General features: G+C 39.8%; 1 protein-coding gene across 1 annotated transcript in view; it reads right to left on the minus strand.

Annotated features, from left to right (window-relative positions):
• LOC114444759 (solute carrier family 12 member 9) overlaps positions 1 to 18597 on the minus strand; it is a 50528-nt gene that overhangs the window by 21813 nt on the left and 10118 nt on the right. Inside the window, exons 7-9 of the mRNA XM_028419558.1 lie at positions 9812 to 9969; positions 7431 to 7513; positions 1692 to 1816 (exon numbers count right to left, since the gene is read on the minus strand). Coding sequence (XP_028275359.1) covers positions 1692 to 1816; positions 7431 to 7513; positions 9812 to 9969 — 366 coding nt within the window. The remainder of the gene's footprint in view (positions 1 to 1691; positions 1817 to 7430; positions 7514 to 9811; positions 9970 to 18597) is intronic.

Here is an 18597-nt window from a genome sequence, read left to right on the forward strand (position 1 = left end):
TATGAAAGAGAACTGCATCTGAACAAAGCTTAAGACTTGTGGAACAATGTCCTATGGACACATAGAATGGAATTGTTTGGTTGGTCACTGCCATGTGTTCACCTAACACATGTCACAGCTATTCAGCAGAAACAGCCTCATATCCACTGTCAGGCATGGCGCTGGAGGACTGATGACTTGGATTTGTTCTGCCACCCCATGATCTGGGCACCTTGCAGTCGACCTGAACTCCTCTGTATACCAGAATATTCTAGAGGCAAATGTGAGGCCATCTATCTGACAGTTAATGCTTAAATTTAACAAGGCAATGACCTACAGCACATCAGAGTTTTGGAATGTCCAGACCACAACCCAGCTGAAATGCTGGCAGGACCATAAGAAAGCTGTATATAAGTGAATAGCAAAATACCTTCAAAAACTGAAGCAACTTTTAAACATGACAACAAATACTTCCAAAATGCAGCGCAGTCTTCTAAGCACTTGACTCTAAGTCAGAGGACTGACATGTTGGAAATGAATTAAGAGGTGACTTTTGCTGCTTTCAGAATATTTATCCAAAAATAAGAATCAGGTGTTATCAAAGAAAATCATCTTGCTGGTGAGTCAGCACTCAGCTTCCTCGTAAAGCAGCTCTGGTGGAACGAGACTGTAAGGCACACATCCATTATGCATCCATCACCCTAACACAACTAAATGTACAGAGCACAGATATATATATATATATATATATATAAATATATATTAATACCACATATGTCATATTGAGAATTACTTTTCCACCTTTTTATTTCCCATACATGCAGTATGTTTACATTGTTTTCTGCCATATCCTTATTTCAGCTTCGGTTGACTGATGTGTCCTTGATGTGCGAAGCTGCAAATGTTCTCGCATGTCTTACGACTCATTTCCGACTATCACTGCAGAGGAATATATATACTGGTGAAAGCGGCGCCAGAGGCAATCTATCACAGCAATAAAGCCATGTATGGTGTTTAAACAGTTTCTCTCCTCCATAACAAATAAAAACAGTAGCAGTTATCATATTTGAAATGTATTTCACAGCTAGTGGAAGAGGTATGTCTTTAGAAAAACAATACAGGTTATTGGATTTTTTTTCCATGTGACACCATCAAAACTTCACACTGAAAATATGGAATGACTCATAAAAAGTTGCAGAGTGAACTAAACAGCAAACTTTGGCTGTGCAGTGATGTAATCGAGCTAGATACACCCCGTCCTCAGGTTATGCTAGTGTTCTGTGAGAGAATGGCTTCGGGGAGCTTTTATAAATCAGGATCATTGCGAGTGTTCTCGGAACACAAACAACACACGCAGAGGCTCTCACACGCACACACACATTGTGAATTTAAATCTCTAAGCATCTCCACGCACCGTTATTTGAACATCCAGTTCAGACTTCCACAAAAACAAACACTCACTGTTTTATTGTGGGTCCCTCTCCAATACGGGGCTATAAGCAGTGGCCAGTTTTATGTCTTTTAATTAGTACACGGCGACCATAACAGCATCCAGCTGGCAAACAACTACCGCCTTATGCACACACATAAACAATGGCATGGGGAGGAGAAGAGAAGGTTGGGGTGTGTGTTCCGCTACAGTAAATGACAACAGGACTTTATAATAGACAGGGAACTGTGTGTGTGTGTGTGTGACATGGTAACGTGTGTACCTGAAATTAGGTGCAGAGGCCCATTCAAGGGCGAGGCAAGCCAAGTCCACGGCTGCATACACTAGCAGGAAAAAAATGGTCACAATACTGGCGATGGTGTTGAGCTTTCCAGAAAACAGCACCAGCTGAAAAGAAAGAAAGAAAGAAAAAAAGAGGATTAACATTTACAGCAACACATTACCTCCACAACACACAACAGAGCGTTTTCATGTGACCTTTTCCATTGTGCTATCTTTCACTTCCAAAAACATGTGTCTAAAATGAAGCGCAGAATTTGGATGTTTATGTGAGCTTTGGGTGTAAATAAAGTAATAATGAAGTATTTAATTTATAAGCATGAGTGTTAGATAAAAAGAAGGTCATTTGCAAGAATTGTAGGAGTTGCAAGGTTTGTTAGCCTCTTAGCTGGATCCTTCACCAACTTTATTACTGATTTAGACTATTTTTGTCGAAGAACTTTTAAATAATGGTGTAAAAATAGCAGTTTTCAAAAAGGCCAGAAGTTTCAAATCAAGGATGCCCACATAGTTGAGCTTTAGTCCAATTTGCTCCTAAAGAAGACTCTCTGCTGTTACATATGATTATCAGTCTGCACAGTGTTCCAGAGCTGACAGGGAGGATAGATTTTGACCAGCATCTAGGGAGCAAGACACTGTTAAAATTAAATAGTTCTACATTTTCCCGGGGACCCTGAAAGGACCACAGGTGGTCTCCCAGCTCCACTTTGGAGCCACTGATTGAGGTGAACCTTCAGATTTAATTAAGATGTTATCTAGGCTGCTGTTCAGGTGAATTCAGGCAGCTGACAACACAGCCAACTCGAGTTATTTTAAAATCTTCAGTGTCTGATTTGGAGAAGGAGTTGTACCTCCTATGATTAATGACAGCATATGGATGTATTAGGTTCACAATCTCTGACAGAGGTGTGGCAGTTGACTACTAATGGAAGTGGGACATGATGACCTCATTATAAGTACTGCTTCCCTGGCATGTCCTCTGACATCAGAATGTGTGAACATGGCTGTGTGTAATCCACTCCAAATTACCACAGACGTAAAAGCCAGGAACAGGAAGAGCATCACCTGCTTCACCTGGATCATACCATAGTAACAGAAAAATATGCTAGGTTTTATACAGGAAGTATTCAAGTAATCAAGTGATATTATGGATATCACTTATAACTTGTCCTTATGTTGTGCAGCCCTGAAAGAATGTGAGACCTCTCTGTGAAATAACCACAGCATTGAAGTTAGCTTGCTAACAGCTAGTCATAGACCATCACATAATACTGCCATTTAAAATCAACACCGTTTACTGCTGGACATTCATTTTCCCAATGATGTGCCTCAGAAGATTACATTCTAGACAACCTATTTTGTGCCATTACAGAAATACAGACCTGTGTAGTGCAGCTCATGGTGGTGGCTACTGTGTTTACATCAACTCTGCAAGTTTCTAGTTACTTCTATTGCAGGTGTAGAGGTGGATCGAAGTCATGTTTTCACTTTGTATGACAAAAAATTGCTACTTATATCCATTGAAGTTTCTTACTATGCCTGTACACCAAATTACCTGCTGAGTCGTAAACGTGTAATTACACAATAATTACATACATGAATTCTTCATTAAACCCTTGGGGGTAGGGGTAAGGGTTTGTTAGCAAGGTGTTAACAAAATGCATGTTAGCAGGATTCACTCTACTACTGCTCTGATTGGAGCAATGTTACATGTAGAACTAAAGGCTAGTTTGGACCTCGAAAACCAGAACACCTTTCACATAATTCACTTAAATTCACTGTGCCTGATATTGATTATTAGGCTGAAAGGTAATCAATATACAATGAGGATTTATACATTATTAAATTTAAATATATTTTAATATATTTATGTTGTAATCCCCTCCTTTCTATGAGTCCTAGTATTTTTTACATTCCTTCAGGTATTTACCATTACAACCACATAGACACAAATAATTGCAACCAAAAACCAACTAGATATCAGTCCTAAATGTAAACAAGCACAAAATCCCCCATATTAGCTGAAACATATCCACTTAGACGCCATATTGTTGTATGCAAACTATTTTTAGCACTAATCAGCTGTGTCCGACTCAGCTTTTGTCAGTGTGTAGATTACGCTCATTACCAATAATCTCTGCTGAGCACTTTGAAGTTATAAAACCTGATATCTCTCACCACTCCACAACACACCTTTTAGTGGACTCTGTAAAATCTTATGGGCAAAGGACATCATTAGTTCTTCTGTCCTGAATGAAACATTTTCTTGTGTGTGTTTCATCATCATTATCATCATCATCATCAATTGTGACTTATCTGTATGGAAGCTGCAGAGACCGATTGTACATAACAAGGAGGTAACTACTGTACTGTACACAGAACACAGAGACTTTCTCTCCAATTATCACGGCTGCTGAGAATCTCCACTGGAGTAGGAGCATATTTACATAAGCTCAACTGTATTTGATTGCTATTTGTGGAGGGGAGGAAGTAGCACAGTAATCAGTAACTTTATTTCCGTGAGGGAAAGTAAACTAAAGAGGATAAAGAGAGAGAGGGGAGACCGAAGTGGATTGAGATTAATGATGTCACATTATTGACAGGCAGTTGGAAAGAGAGTGAAAATGACACGAGATGAAGGATGGAGAGGTGCAGAGGGTGAGAGAGGAAAAGAGGAAAAGATGAGATAGAAAAAAAAAAGGTATAAAAAACTGAAGCTGAGTAGGAGAGCTCCTCTGACCTCTGGCATTCAAAGTCAGTAGGTGTCTCTCCATTGCTTCCCTCCCGGGAGCCGGCTCTATACCACAGCATTCTAATTAGCCATTAACGCAGACACAGGCCAGCACGGACAACTGCTGTGGCACACACCGACTGTGTGCGTGCACATCTGCACACTAGGTAACAGAGCAAATTTTTGTGTGGCTATATAAAAGACTGTTTTTAAAGGTGGAAGTGGAGTGCATAAATTGCCATACATTTCAGTGGAATGAGTGGGCTCACACAGACACTTTTATTAAATAAAAAGAATTAAGTGGAAGCAGCTCGGTAATGCTTTTTACTACAAAGCCAGAGCTTTTCCAGATAGCGCATGCATGCTAAAAAAATGTGTGTTTGTGTTCAAATGCAGATGGCTAAAAAAAAAACTTTGTGTTTGTGGCAGTATGTTTTGTTTTTCAGGAAGTTGATTGCAGACATTAAAATTGAAAGCCATCTGTTAAAAGCTGTGGCCTGGTACAGTGCAAATTGCTAATTGTAATGTGTACTCAGCTCCACTAAAAGTAAATATATAGCGTAGTGATTGTTATTGTAGCTGCTAGACAAAGCAGATTACTAGTCACTTAACATACTTTGGCGAGATTTGTTTTTTTTTCTGAAGTTATCATTTAATGTAACCTTACTACTTTACTGACCTCCAACACAGAACTTCACCACTTGTCAAAATTAGCACATTGAAGCTCGCAAATTATAAGCAACGTAGAAAAAGCAACCAGAGACAGAGACTCTCTAACTTTTATTTTGTATTTTCAAACTTTAAATAAGTTTAAAGAATACAATTTGCACTTCACATTTACAGGCCGTGTACGAGAACAGGTGGAAGGCACTGGGGATAAGATGCAGCTCTCCATTTGGGGTGAGATTGAAGTGTCTTGAGATACTTTTCATGAGTGAAAGCAAACATGCAGCGTGGCATTGACAAGTGAATTGTTGATGTGAAGAGTTCTAAATTTACAACCTACAAGTGTCATGGCCCTGGTTGTATTTGTTTCTTTGTGTTGTATTTCATTGTGTCTCCTGTGGTTTGTCTGTGTATAAGTGGTCTGGCCTATGGTTTTATCAGTTTACCTTGTGCACTTCATCTACCCTAGCTCTCCATCTCCTCGCTAATTATGAAGTGGTAGCTATGGTGGGTCTTAGCATCCGGTAAGTTCAACTTCAGACAAACAACAGAACATAAGTTTTTATTTTCACTGTGCTATTATTTATTTAGTGTACCCTGTCTGTTCTAAGGATGATTCGGGATCCTTCAGGGGGAGAGGCAAACAGAAACAGTGGTTGGCCCCATTGAATCCCACTGATTCCTTTATGATCAGCAGAATATGACCAGTGTAGGGCAAGTCGCTTTCAAAACATAATTCATTATATATATATATATAAAAAATATATAAAATATATAAAGTGCTGCTATAGGAAGGTTGATATTTAGCAGAAGGTTTGCAGGTATTGACTGCCTTCACAACAACTCTTGCAAATCGAAGACTGCACAGCCTTAGAAGGGCCGAACAAAAGTGACAATTTCAGTGTCAATCGCATTAGGTTGTGCTGGGTTGCAGATTACTTTCGCCTCACCTATCCTGCCCCTATCTTCTTCAACCATTTCTACCTTTCCTCTGCCAGTGTTTATTTTTTCCCTTCACTTAGAAGTCCAATATAAAAATCCTAGCACCCCCCCCACCTCGTCCTCCTCCTCCCTTTCAATCCTGGTGTGTGTGAGTGTTCAAGGCAAGATTACAATCAGACTTTTTATCATCAGTGAATCATTCAAATGGCGCAAGAAGAGGCAGAGGGAAGAGAGGACGAGAGTCAATGATCTCTGATGGTGGCGGCAACGCAGCTAACGATTTCCATCTAATTACTCCTCCTCCACTCCTGGAGAGTGGCGAGGGATGAAGAGAAGAGGACGAGAAAGGGACAGAGAGTGAGAGAAAGAGAGAGTGCAAATAATGACAAGCCATTCAGCCTTTAACACTCACCTCTGATAATGATGGTTTAGTCAGGCCTATTTGCTCTAAAGATCTTCCGCCTCCTCTTTGTCTCTCTATCCTCACCCTTCTCTACTCTGCCAATATTTTCTCCTCAGTCCAAATTGACTGCTTTCTACCATGTAGAATACACAATAAAAGTGAGAAAAAAATACTACAGCCAGATGTGTTGCTGGATCTGCTCAAAGGACAAGAGGGTGCGTGCTGATACTTTATAAGTTAGAATCACTTTGAGACTTTTATCATAAATTTAGAGGGTTCATATTCTTGTCAGGCTTTTTTTTAGTTAATGAACCTCTGTGAAAGCACTCCAGGCAATTCGCAGCCCAAACATGAGGAGGAACTGTCAACCATAGCAGAAACAACATAGGAAGAAATATTTTAAAAAAGATTTAAAAGGACAGACTAAGGCACTAAAAGCTATTACACTCAGAGACTTTGGTGATCCTGTAACACTGTTTTTGAACAAATTAGTCACAAAAATGGATGACTTTGAAATGAAGGAACAGTTTGACAGGTGTAAGTAGATGCAGATGGAAGAGTCACAAAAAAACACATGCATAGAAATGCCCATGTTGAACCAGTGTCTCTTTAGGAATGAATGAGAAGCCTTTACGAAGTCCAAACATCAGGAGTTTGGAGAGGTTTTGTTCCACTTGAATTTATAATGCAGAAATAATTACTTGCTTTTTGTGCTTATTTCATGTAGCTCAGCAGGATTTCTTCCTGATTTATTGATTTCAATGGAAAATGTAAGGCCTGTGTTGTTTTCAATTTGCCTCTTTATATTTTTAGACCAATTGTTTTAACAACTGCATTTATCAGCATGCCATCTTAGTGGACCAAATTATGGAAAACTGAGCTTAAAACTAAGACTAGATGTGGAGCTGAGGGGCAAAAAGCCTAGAAGAAATATTATTTGTATACTCCATATTTACTGCTATCATGATTTGTGTACCCACCTGCACAAGGAACCAGGATATGAGCACTGAGACCCATGGGTTGCCACCTTGGGATGTCTTCTTAGCTGGTGAAAACACTTTACCTGCAGAGAAAGAAAAGAAAACTGGTCCATCAAGTCTGTAACAACTTATGGACAAACACGACAAATGATCATGATTATTTTAATATTCCTCTCTTAACTCGAAAAGTATTTGTGTCCAATTAAACTGGCAGATGGACACTGTCACTTAAACGCCAGCTGTCGATAGTTCACTCTTGTCGAGTTTAACTTGAGCTCCTCGACTGACACCTCCTCCTCACTGCTATTCCTGGTGCTTTTTGACACCCGTTTCCCACTAGCCACCATCAAATATCGGTGAAGGGAAATTTTAACATGCAAAGTTTGTTTCCAATAGACATATTAACATAATACAAATAGTGTGAAGTTTTAGAAGTCCTCTTGTGCTAAAGAAAAAAAATCAGAGAAGTTGCTTTTATTTCAAGAAGAACATATATGCATAGCAGTGACATGTATTGATAACTTCACATAACGGTCACAGTGACGGTAAACTATGGCCTTCTCATTTTGTGAAATGCTACAATTCTTGACTTTATACAAAATGACCTTTAGATTTGTTATTTACATCCTCATTGTTTAGTAGGTTGTTGCTAATGCCCATTTACATATTTTTTTTTCTAGGCTCAGGTTTATGCTCAGAAAACCGTCATTTAAAGACTTCAGAAGAAAACTGAATATGCATAACACACATCCTGAATGTGCAGTTATGCCTTCCTTTCCTTGCTTATATTGGCATGTTTTATCTATCCTCCATAACCAGAAAGAAATATGAAAATAAACTGAACAAGCCAATCCAACTTCAATCTTTTTTATCAGTTTGTCATATAAATCAAGCTGTTTCCAATGGCAACAGATTAATATTATAACATATAAAGTTACAGTTTATGGATCAGACCCGACTTGGACAGGCAATTTCTAATGTTACTGACATTTAACTAAATTTAAGTAATGAGAGAGAAGGCAGGCGAGTAGGCAGACGAGACAGCGAGGGAGACAAACTATGCAGATACGCAACTTCATTTATTACCTTACCAGGTTATGCGATTCACTGGAAGACAGTGCACTTCCATACATCTCATACCTTCATATATGACATTTCATCTCATGGCGACGATGACATTTGAGTTGAACCCAATCATGGCTGAGGCTGGGATAGGTTATGTGACAGACAACGGGACATAAAGCGGCTCCTGAGCGGCAGTGGGTGGAGGGCGAGGTGGGTGACGGGTGGAGGAGAGAGGGAGTCCGAGTTTAAGGGTAAATTTCACAGCTGATAAAGGATTGGAATTTAATCAGTGGGACTTTCAAGTCAAATCAATGCAGCTGAGTGGAGCAGACTGAATGATGGAGAGGAGGCAGGAAGGCAGGACAGAGGTGAAGGAGTTAGAAATGGAGATGTGTGTGGTGGCTGGAAAAAACACACACTCCTTTTGAGCGCGTGTGTGTTGAAACTGACGCCTCCATCACTCAGTCTGCATAGGACAGTGGCAAGGTTAAGCAGCGAGCAGTATGCAAGAATGACAAAAACACACACATACACATCATGCACGGTCATACTAGAAATTTCACTCCCTTATAAGAACATCACACATTTATGGTTCCACAGTCACTGATTCTTAATTAAACAGATTAATCTAATTTAAGTTAACCCTTTTGGTTGTTGCTGTGCAGACAGACTTGTACTAGAGTTGTCTGCCTCTGCTCCGTGCGATCACTGCACAGAGGAACTGCTAATACATCCATTTATCTCCCCTGACACACACAAGCACAGCTATACACACAGACAAAAACAGGCCAAATCAATTTGCAATAGACTTAACAAAAGAGAAACGGATGGGATAAGGAAGTTGCTCACAGTCATTAATAATGACAAAGCAGCAGGCAGCGAGGACTCACATGGAGAAGTGATGGAAGTCACACAAATCCTGCGTTCGCTTGATACGGGAATGACTTTAAATGTTTGTGTTAAAACTTTTTAGAAAGTAATAAGTGGTTCTTCAAATAAACCACACGCATGTCCTTAATGACCAGAAACCTATTGTTGCTGATGAGGGAGCCAACAAAGAAACTTAGGAGTAAACACTGCAAACTCTAAGGGGGGGCATACCGCCATTGGACATTGGCACACAGGTATTTCTCACACACACTTTTTTTCTGTCTGTGGCATGTGACCACAGTATGCTGGATCATGCCATCAAGTCCACAATCACCTTGTGTGGCACCATCTTTTACATATATGTGGCTCTGGATTGAGTGTGATAACAAACCTAACAGCATTTTCAGAAGATTGCATTCCTGCTGGATAACTGCAGTGCTACCTACCAAACAAGTCGTCCCTGGCCAGGGCGTAGAGGATGCGTGAGGCCCCGATGAGGTTGCTCATGGAAGCAGAAATAGTGGAGCAATAAACCCCAACGGTGACGAAGGGGTGCCAGATGTTGATGTCTCTCAGGAAACTGTAATCTCTCTGAAGAAGGATGCTGCAGGGATTAAAAAAACAAATAAAGTTGACCATATAATTACAGTAATTGCAACTGCACAACATTCAATTTCAGTGTGGAAAGAGAATGGCAAGGAAACGGACAAATTAGAGAAAACCCTACTGAAAAAAAAAAAAAAATCAGACTTTATTACATTCATATCAGGAGATCAGACTCAAGTGGTCCAGAGGGTTGTGTGTCATTTCAAACTCGATTGTTCGGGGGGTGCAAAACGTGCCGATGTCCAATGAAAAAAAAGAGCGAGATTGAAGAGGAAGTGATGATTACTCTGCCAGGGTGCCTAATGATGAGACCCTGGAATACATGGCCCACCACGGCGAATGTGTGACTCTGTGTGTGTGTGTGTGACTGTGTGTGTGTGTGCACTAGACATAGAGAAGGAGAGATCAGAGAGTACAAAAAACACAGCGGGGTGTGCATGATTATGGCCAGCCCCCCCACCTCTTTTCAATACAACACAGCTAGAGAGATGAGAATTAGAGTGCAAAGCATTTCTCTCAGTCTCCTGATCCATCTCAATCTCCCTTTGTGACTCGAAAGACACACACACACACCCAATCCATCTATTCCCCACCTTCATCACCTCCATCTCCTTCATCATGATGTTTTTAAAAACCATTCAAGAGCTTTTCCTTGCTTCTCTGACTCAGTCCTCCTCGTTTCATTTCAACTTGTACCACTGTCCATTTCTCTATCTCTCTCTCACACACACACACACACACTCCTAATTAAGAGTCTCATCACGTTTTCTTTCAGGTCCACCGATTTTAATACTTTATTATCATGGCCCTATTAAGTATTGTTCACTCCATCCAAAGATCTGAGAAGGCTATTATTTCACATGGAGCCTTAGAGCACGCGCACACAGGTTTTTGCATTACCACAAATCAACTAAACGAAGGTTCTGCAGAGAACTTAACATGGCCCTTGAAATTAGGAAATGCCACCTACTTTGTTTATTTGCAGTGAGCTTGTGTGTGTGTGGGGTGTGGAAGGAGGGGGGGATGGTGGTGAGCACTGCAGTGAGAAGTTTATGAACCATTGTTTTGATCAGAGTGAAATTCATAAAAAAAAACCTGTTCAATGGTCTGATATGCAAACATGAAGGGGTGTCTGGAAATGTTGTAAGAAGTGCTAAGGATGATAAGGAAATAAAGTGTGTGTGTAAAACAGAGGTGAGTGATGATGTGGGTCAAAACTTATAGGTTGATTATTAATTTCTTTGACGTGCAGCAGGAGCAAAATAAATCTTGAAAAGCTTGACATTTCCAAACTGGCTTTCAAAAACAAAGCCGCTGCAAACTGGGTGACAGCGATGACAAATGGCGTGTGTGTAGAAAGAGACGATGTCCATGTGTTGGGTCATAACAAAGCAACCATATGTATTCTGTGTTTAATAATTCCGTGTTCCTTTTGAAGGAAATAAAGAGGAGAACAAAAGCATGAGGGAGCCAGTGACAGATTAAAGGAGCTCGTTTATAGGAGAGGAGGAAACAAAGCTGACTAAAAGGAGCCCGCAGAGATTGTTTGGCTGATTGTTTCCTCGCTCCTCCCCGGCACGCTCTGTCCTACAGCTCATTTGTTTACCATTTTTATTCATGCCCTCATTTGCGTATTCATGTGTATTCATCTTTTAATCCATCATTTCATGTGTTTGTGCTTCTGATAATTCACTAGCGCTTTGGTTGAACATTATGGATTAATTATCTGCAATTTTTCAAATGGGATGAAAAATGACATGAGGAGTGTGTGTGTGTGTGTGTGTGTGTGTGTGTGTGTATGTTTTTTTAGGGGTGTTCTAATACCAGGCAGTGAACACAAACAGTGTTCATTCTTCTCTCGGAAGGCGAGGTCACTGCTCATCAGGACACACTACCTTAATGATCCTAAAGAACCTTCAATAAAGTTTGAAATGGGATTACAGCTAGTTACTGAGATGGCTTTAGCTTATGGCTAACATCACTGTTGTGCTCATTGCACCATTATGTGACCATTTGTGCCTCAGGAATATAGACATGGCGGTCCTGTGAGCCAATGATCCGACTCTCTGTAAAATTCAGAGGTTAGTCTCCCAAATCTCTCCCTCATCATTACAATCACAGCACTTACAGTGACTATGTTACTATGTCCTCTCTGTGTGTCTCCCTGGATACATAAATGATGCTTTTAGATAAAAGAAGATAAGTCATTATTTCTGCACTCATAAATGTTATCTGCTAGCAAACATAGGTCTTATTGGATCTATTTGGTGTTTCCCCCTGATCTCTCTCTTCCAAGAAATACTTTAAAACTGAGGGTTATTATGATGGAAAGCATAAAATAGGCAAGCATAGAGTTGCAAAGAGCTTCAGCCAGGGAAACCTGTTCACTTCACTGTCTGAACTCCTTCATCTTGATTGACAAGAATACAAAGTGGAAGTCTAGACGAGAAGGGCCACTAAATTCCAATTCAATTCTTGAATTTGATTTTGGATCGAGATTGCGATTCCACTTCCACTTCCTGTTTGCAATTCAAATTCAAATTTCAGGAAGTCGAATAGGAATTCTATGAAATTAAAGTACATTTAACAGCATATATTACATATGATTACAACATGAAATAAAACTAATCTTCAAAACTGTAATAACTTTCACATTTTGGAAAATGATAAGACAACACCTTGTTGTATCCAAGTCTTCAAAATGGTTGTCCAAACATTTAGGCCATTTTGTTTGGAGCACACTCTAGTGAAATACGCTATTTGAGGGCCAGAGCTGGTTTGTACTTTTGATTTTTTTTGTAATTACAGCAATATGCAAAATGATAACACAGCTGTGTTACATCAGGATAACACATCTGACATCTGTGCTTCATTTTGGTGTGCCAATTCCCACAACACATGGAAACCACAGAGCAATCTGCAATTACTGCAGTGCTCCAGGCTGTGGTTCCACAATTTCAAACGGCACAACCAGATTTGTAAGGATTTGTAATCTGTCTTTTATTTTGATGACCGTGGTAATTATTACTTTAAAATTAAGATACTGCTAATTAATCAACATTAAGGGAATGGTTGCTTAATGTTAGTGTCTGTACTTCCATTTAGAAGGAAAATGTATGTTAAAAGTATCACTTTGAAAGTCTTACTGAAACATGGTTAGATTCATTTCTCTGAACTGCAATGAATTCAATTCCACTTCCTGTAATTCAAATTCAAATTCAATTCAACATCCTGTAGGGTGGAGACAATTCAAATTCATTCATTGAATTGAGTTAAATTCTGAATTTTGCACAACCCTGCTAGACGGTGCACAGTGGGTGCTACAGTGAGTTACCTAATGGCACGAGCCAGATGTCAATAGAAACCTACGCAACATAAGGAATCAATGTTGTCAAACTTTTTATATTAGCAGTGAACTTTCTATAATGCACATGGGCCCTTTAGCATTGCAAGCATAGTTTCAGAATTTTCTAGTAATTAACGAAGTAAGATTAAATTATCTTATTTTTGTGAAAAATATGAACGTTGAAAACCATTTTGTGTCCCTGCAACAGCTGTCTTTTGAGGCCTAGCCTGATAAATCAAAACATTACTAAACTATGAACTTGACTTACTAAACATGAAACATAATTTCACGTATGTGTTTTTTTTAGGTTTACAACAGCAGCAGGCAGCAATTTTCTAGCGTGCTCATCTTGAGCACAATCCAACATTGCACTGGAAAAGTTAGTGTTTTTTAAAAGACGTAAGGCAATCTTGCAACCAAAATAAAAGGTAAGTGAATATTGGATTTTCATTTGCCAGGTGGACAAAAATACAACAGCCTGGGAATACTAATGTTGCTCCATGTCTGCTAGGCATGTAAATAGGTATGAAACCATTTGCTAACTCGTTCACCAGATTGAAAAGCGATAATGTGGGTGACTCTGTTGTTGTTCTGCTAAGCAGTGGTCAGAAAAATAGGTGACGCTGACAGCATCACATGTAAAGGTTCATTTTAAGGCTTGTTTTTTAAGCGTTTCCATCTTAAAGACTACAAGTAGAAGCTTTCAGTTTAGCTCAGTGAGGCAAACTACAACTAAAATTGATTTATATTAAGTTTTTAACCTTCCATATGTTGTTTGTTGCTATTTTTTTGCTGTTGCTATTATTAAAATTATTGAAAAATGTTCTAAAAGATTTGTAGATTTGACTAATTTTTAGTTGCACGAGGTCATCACTGATGATCCATTGTGTTCCAAGAATTTACTGTTTTGTGGGATCTTAATTCCAGTTCAAAGGGTGAGATGAGGCATTGCGCTCCACACTTCTGGTTGATGCATAAAATACACATTGGCAAACAGGGTTAAGTGATTGTGAATGTACAGTCACATTTAAAGGTTAGTACCTCCTCCTAATTAACCACCCTTAAGCAAATACAACCCTAGATGAACAAAACCAGATCTGTTTTTCAGACATTCTGATTTAGATCTGCCGTACATTTGCCTAGAATACTGTGTATGGTCAAACTCAATGACCAAGCACATTAACATTGAATATGCCAAGTGAGGTCTGTAGGCTCTGACATGTAGCTCTTGGTTTTTTTGTGTATTTCTCTGAGCATTGCACGGTCTGATCTTGGGGTGAATTTGCTGGGCCGTCCTGTGAAGATTGACAGCTGTCTTGAATATTTCCACTTGTCAATAAACTTTGTCTCTGTAGAACGTTGAACTCCAAAAAGTTTGAAATGGTTTTATAAGTCCTTCCAGATTTAAGTGCAGCAACAGTTGCTTCTCTAACACCATTGTCATTGTGTTAACACACACCTGAATGTTCCAGAGCAGCAAACATCTGGTTTTACAGAGGTCTGAACACCTGCTGATGATCAATTCATCAAGGACTGATGATCAGCAGCACCTGCTGCAGCTCAATAAATGAAATCCTATATGAAATGAAATCGCCCCCCCATTTGGCTTACTTTTTGTTAAATAAATAATGACACCATGAAAAAAGTAATATGTTGGTGTCCATCTGATGTTGTATTAGCCGAATACTAGGACCCACTATAATAAGATGATTTTTATTATTTTAACAAAACAGCTTTAAAAAGGGGGTACTCATTTTTTAGCATGACTAAAAAATGCACTGGAGCATTCATTCCCATAATGCAACATGAAAGCAAATTTTAACTAATGGTAGATTCTCACTTCTATACATTTTGTTGAAGTCAGGGATTCAATTACAATTACTGCCACTATGACACCAAGCAACAGATGTTAACTAAGACGCAAGACAATACAAACTGTTTTGCACAAGTGCAGTGTCATCCTATCCATTTTGACTTAAATGAAAGTACAATAAAACACCTCAGCTGAAAGACATTAGAGAGTGTCAATTCTAGCCAATTTTCCACCATGCCAGTGGGAAAAAACAAAGACAAACTCTTTCTGCAAGCAAAGCCAGAAAAAAACCCTCAGAGCACACTTCAAAAAGTGTGAGCAGAAACAGCCAAAACAGGCGGATCTCAATTCGCAAAAGACCTGTGCTACCTTTACAGAGAGTCTATCTGGCCCGGAGTGCTTTGAATGAGTTTGAGACGCTTAGACACGACTGAATTGACTCCATAGCAACAAATGCACCAGCAGCAGCACAGCGCTACACCCTTTACAGCAGGGATTTAGTGTTGGTCTTTAGCCTTCCTTCACCTTGACCTTGCAGGTACTTCTAAAGTGTAGTGATGGTACACAAGGGGTGAAGAAGAGACACACAGACAAATAAAGTAGCAGCTGTGGAGATGGAGGCAAACAGAAAATTAAAAAGAAGGCAGAGAGGGGCTGGAGGAGTCAGAGAGACGGAAGGAGGGAGGGGGAAAGAGTTAAGTGCTCCCAGGGGAGTAGACTGTGGTTAAGGATTATTAAATGGGATCAATAACTAACAAGGCCTCTGCGTACACAACCTCCCTCTCTCTCCTTCACCTTTTTCTCCATCATCCCTTCCTCAGTGCTGCACACATCTCTGCACCTCTCAGCTTTTTCAGGGCCTGTCTTCCTCCTCCTCTTTATAAAATCTGTCCAATCTTATTCTGTGGCTTTCCAATTTTTAGCTTCTTTACAGTCTTTCTTTGCACCAACCTCCAACCAAGCACTTGTTTTCATGATCCCTCAGTTGCAAAATATGCTTGCAACAAAGGGCATGGCTGATACAGAACAGCAAATGGTAAAACAGTTTTTAAAATGGGAAACTCTCATTTTGTAATCATGTACATTATTTAAACTGACACAACAGATCACAGACAAGCCTTGATTGCAACTGCATAATATCGTGAAATTTAGTACAGATATTAATGCTAACCAAAGACTAAATCCTAATAACTTTGCTGAGGCCTCTCCTTACCTGGTCACAGATTTACTGAACACACAATCTGGCAATTTGGCCCTCCTTCCATGGCATTTGGAATACTTGTTTTTTTCAAAAGTTAATTATAAATTTAATGTAATTTTGAAAGCAAAAGATCTGCTATTTCACTACATTTAATGAGGCAGTGCACAGAGATATAAAAAAAGTACCGTGCACTGAATAGAACGGCCCCTGATCTTTTAGGCTTGAGCTTGATTTAGCAGAATCATACCTATACTTCCAATGCAGGCAAAGAGGTGTAGTGCAAGTGGAGCCGAGTCACAAAGCTTGCACTGTGAGGTGGCATCCGCCTGTCACTCAAGGCAGCCACACTTATAACTATATGACATCATAAATATTAAAATGAGGTATAAGTACTAGAAAAATTCAGGCCCATTCAGTTGTCATGAAATGGAACTTATGAACAGACCCAGACTGCTTGTGTCAGTCTATAACCATGTTTACCTCAGCTGTAATGTTGCTCTATGAGGATTGACTCACTTTTCACACTTCATTTTTTAGCCTTAGAGGTTTTTTCCTGTCAAAACGGTACAAACAGGGCACAGGGGAGCAATACTCCATGACAACTACATTGAGAAAACATAACACTACTCAGGAACATATCGACCCAGAACATATCAGCTGCCTCTAATGGACTTTCTGTGTCAATTCAGGGCCACCCATGTGATTGGTTACTTGAAAGGGACACATTGCCTTTTTCAAAAGTTCTACTTAAAAGGTTCAGAGTAGCTGGTTAAAAAGCGGATTGCTCTTTAAAGACATCATCGCCACACTCTTATTTAACAAGCTCCTAAAATATTGGGAACATATCAAAGCAGACAAGGATTACAGAGTGAATTACACAGAACAGGCTGAAATTTAAAAATAAGGGAAGGTAGCAGAGGAACACCAATATGATAAATCTAGTATGTAATATGATAAATAACAACATGGCGTTTAGTATCCCAGAGACAACAGGTGAGGTATCCATCAATTACAATCATGCCCATCATACACAATGCCAAGTGTCTGCCAACCCATTTTGGATATACAGACAAATATCCAACTGAATCCTCCCTTTCTCTCCTCTGTCTGAAGTGCTCCCTACATCCGTTGCAGCTTTTTATTCATAGAGGACCATGTTGTCAAATATTTGGCCTGTGCTGCTGTCATTGTTACCCCTCCCTCCTTAAAAAACAGGATAGCAGTGAGAAAGAGCGGAGACAGAGAGGGGTGAAAGTGACTGGAATCTCTGCAGCAGAGAGATAGGAGGTGAATCACAAAAGGAGGGAGTCCGGCTGTGTGGATGGATGGATGAATGATAGACTGGGAGAGGAGGGAGAAGTGGAAGCCAAGAATGCTGCTGTGGGGTGATAGTGCCGGAGAAAAGGGATGAGGAGGAGGAGACGAGTGACGACAACGGCTGCTGGACTTGTTGCCTTCCAATGCTCACAGTGAGGACATGGAAGAGGAGAAAGGCTGACAATGAGGGGAACCGATCAAAAACTAGAATAGCTAAAAAGTTTAGTGGACTACAAAAACAAGAAGGTTTGTGTTTACTTTGTAACACAGGATGAACTCCTGTACTTACTATGGTAGAGATACTCCTACATAAAGAAAGAGTGGTTTGAAATCTCCTTATGCTAATTGCAGTATGTGGTTAGAACAAGCAACTAAGAGGCTCAACTTATCATAAAAAGTTCCAGGAAGCGACCAAACTGAACAATTTTTTTTTAGACAGGAGAGAACTTAAAAAAAGAGATTATGAAAAGGTAATAGAAAGGTAACCATAGCTATGTGGAGAAAAAGGACCAAAAAGAGACAGAGAAATTAAAATTGACAGTGCGTGGGAGAAGACAAGAGACAGAAATGCAGAATATGTTTTGTGGATTGGTGAGAAAAAAAAAAAAGAAGTGTGACAAAAAAATGTGACTTTTCTGGAAAAACTGTGTAGAATTAGATGCTTTGTGGTTTGTGTGTGTGCACGTGTGGTGTGGTGGTGATGGGGGGCACTGGAAGCGAGATGAGAGACAGAGGCACTTCGGGGGGTGCGCGGATTGTCACACGCACCGCCAAAGCTGCATGTCAGAGATAGCGCCACAAAAGGGGGCCCAGAAGATTCAAATTAATATAATTATCAAGTCGGTTATTAATACAAAAGCTTCTATAGCACGGGACAGATTAGCCCACAGGTCACTGATGCACATTACTGTGGGAGAGACACGAGTGTGGATAGCGTGTGCACTCAAAC

The sequence above is a fragment of the Parambassis ranga genome, chromosome 13, assembly GCF_900634625.1.
Source record: "Parambassis ranga chromosome 13, fParRan2.1, whole genome shotgun sequence".
Lineage (NCBI taxonomy): Eukaryota > Metazoa > Chordata > Actinopteri > Ambassidae > Parambassis > Parambassis ranga.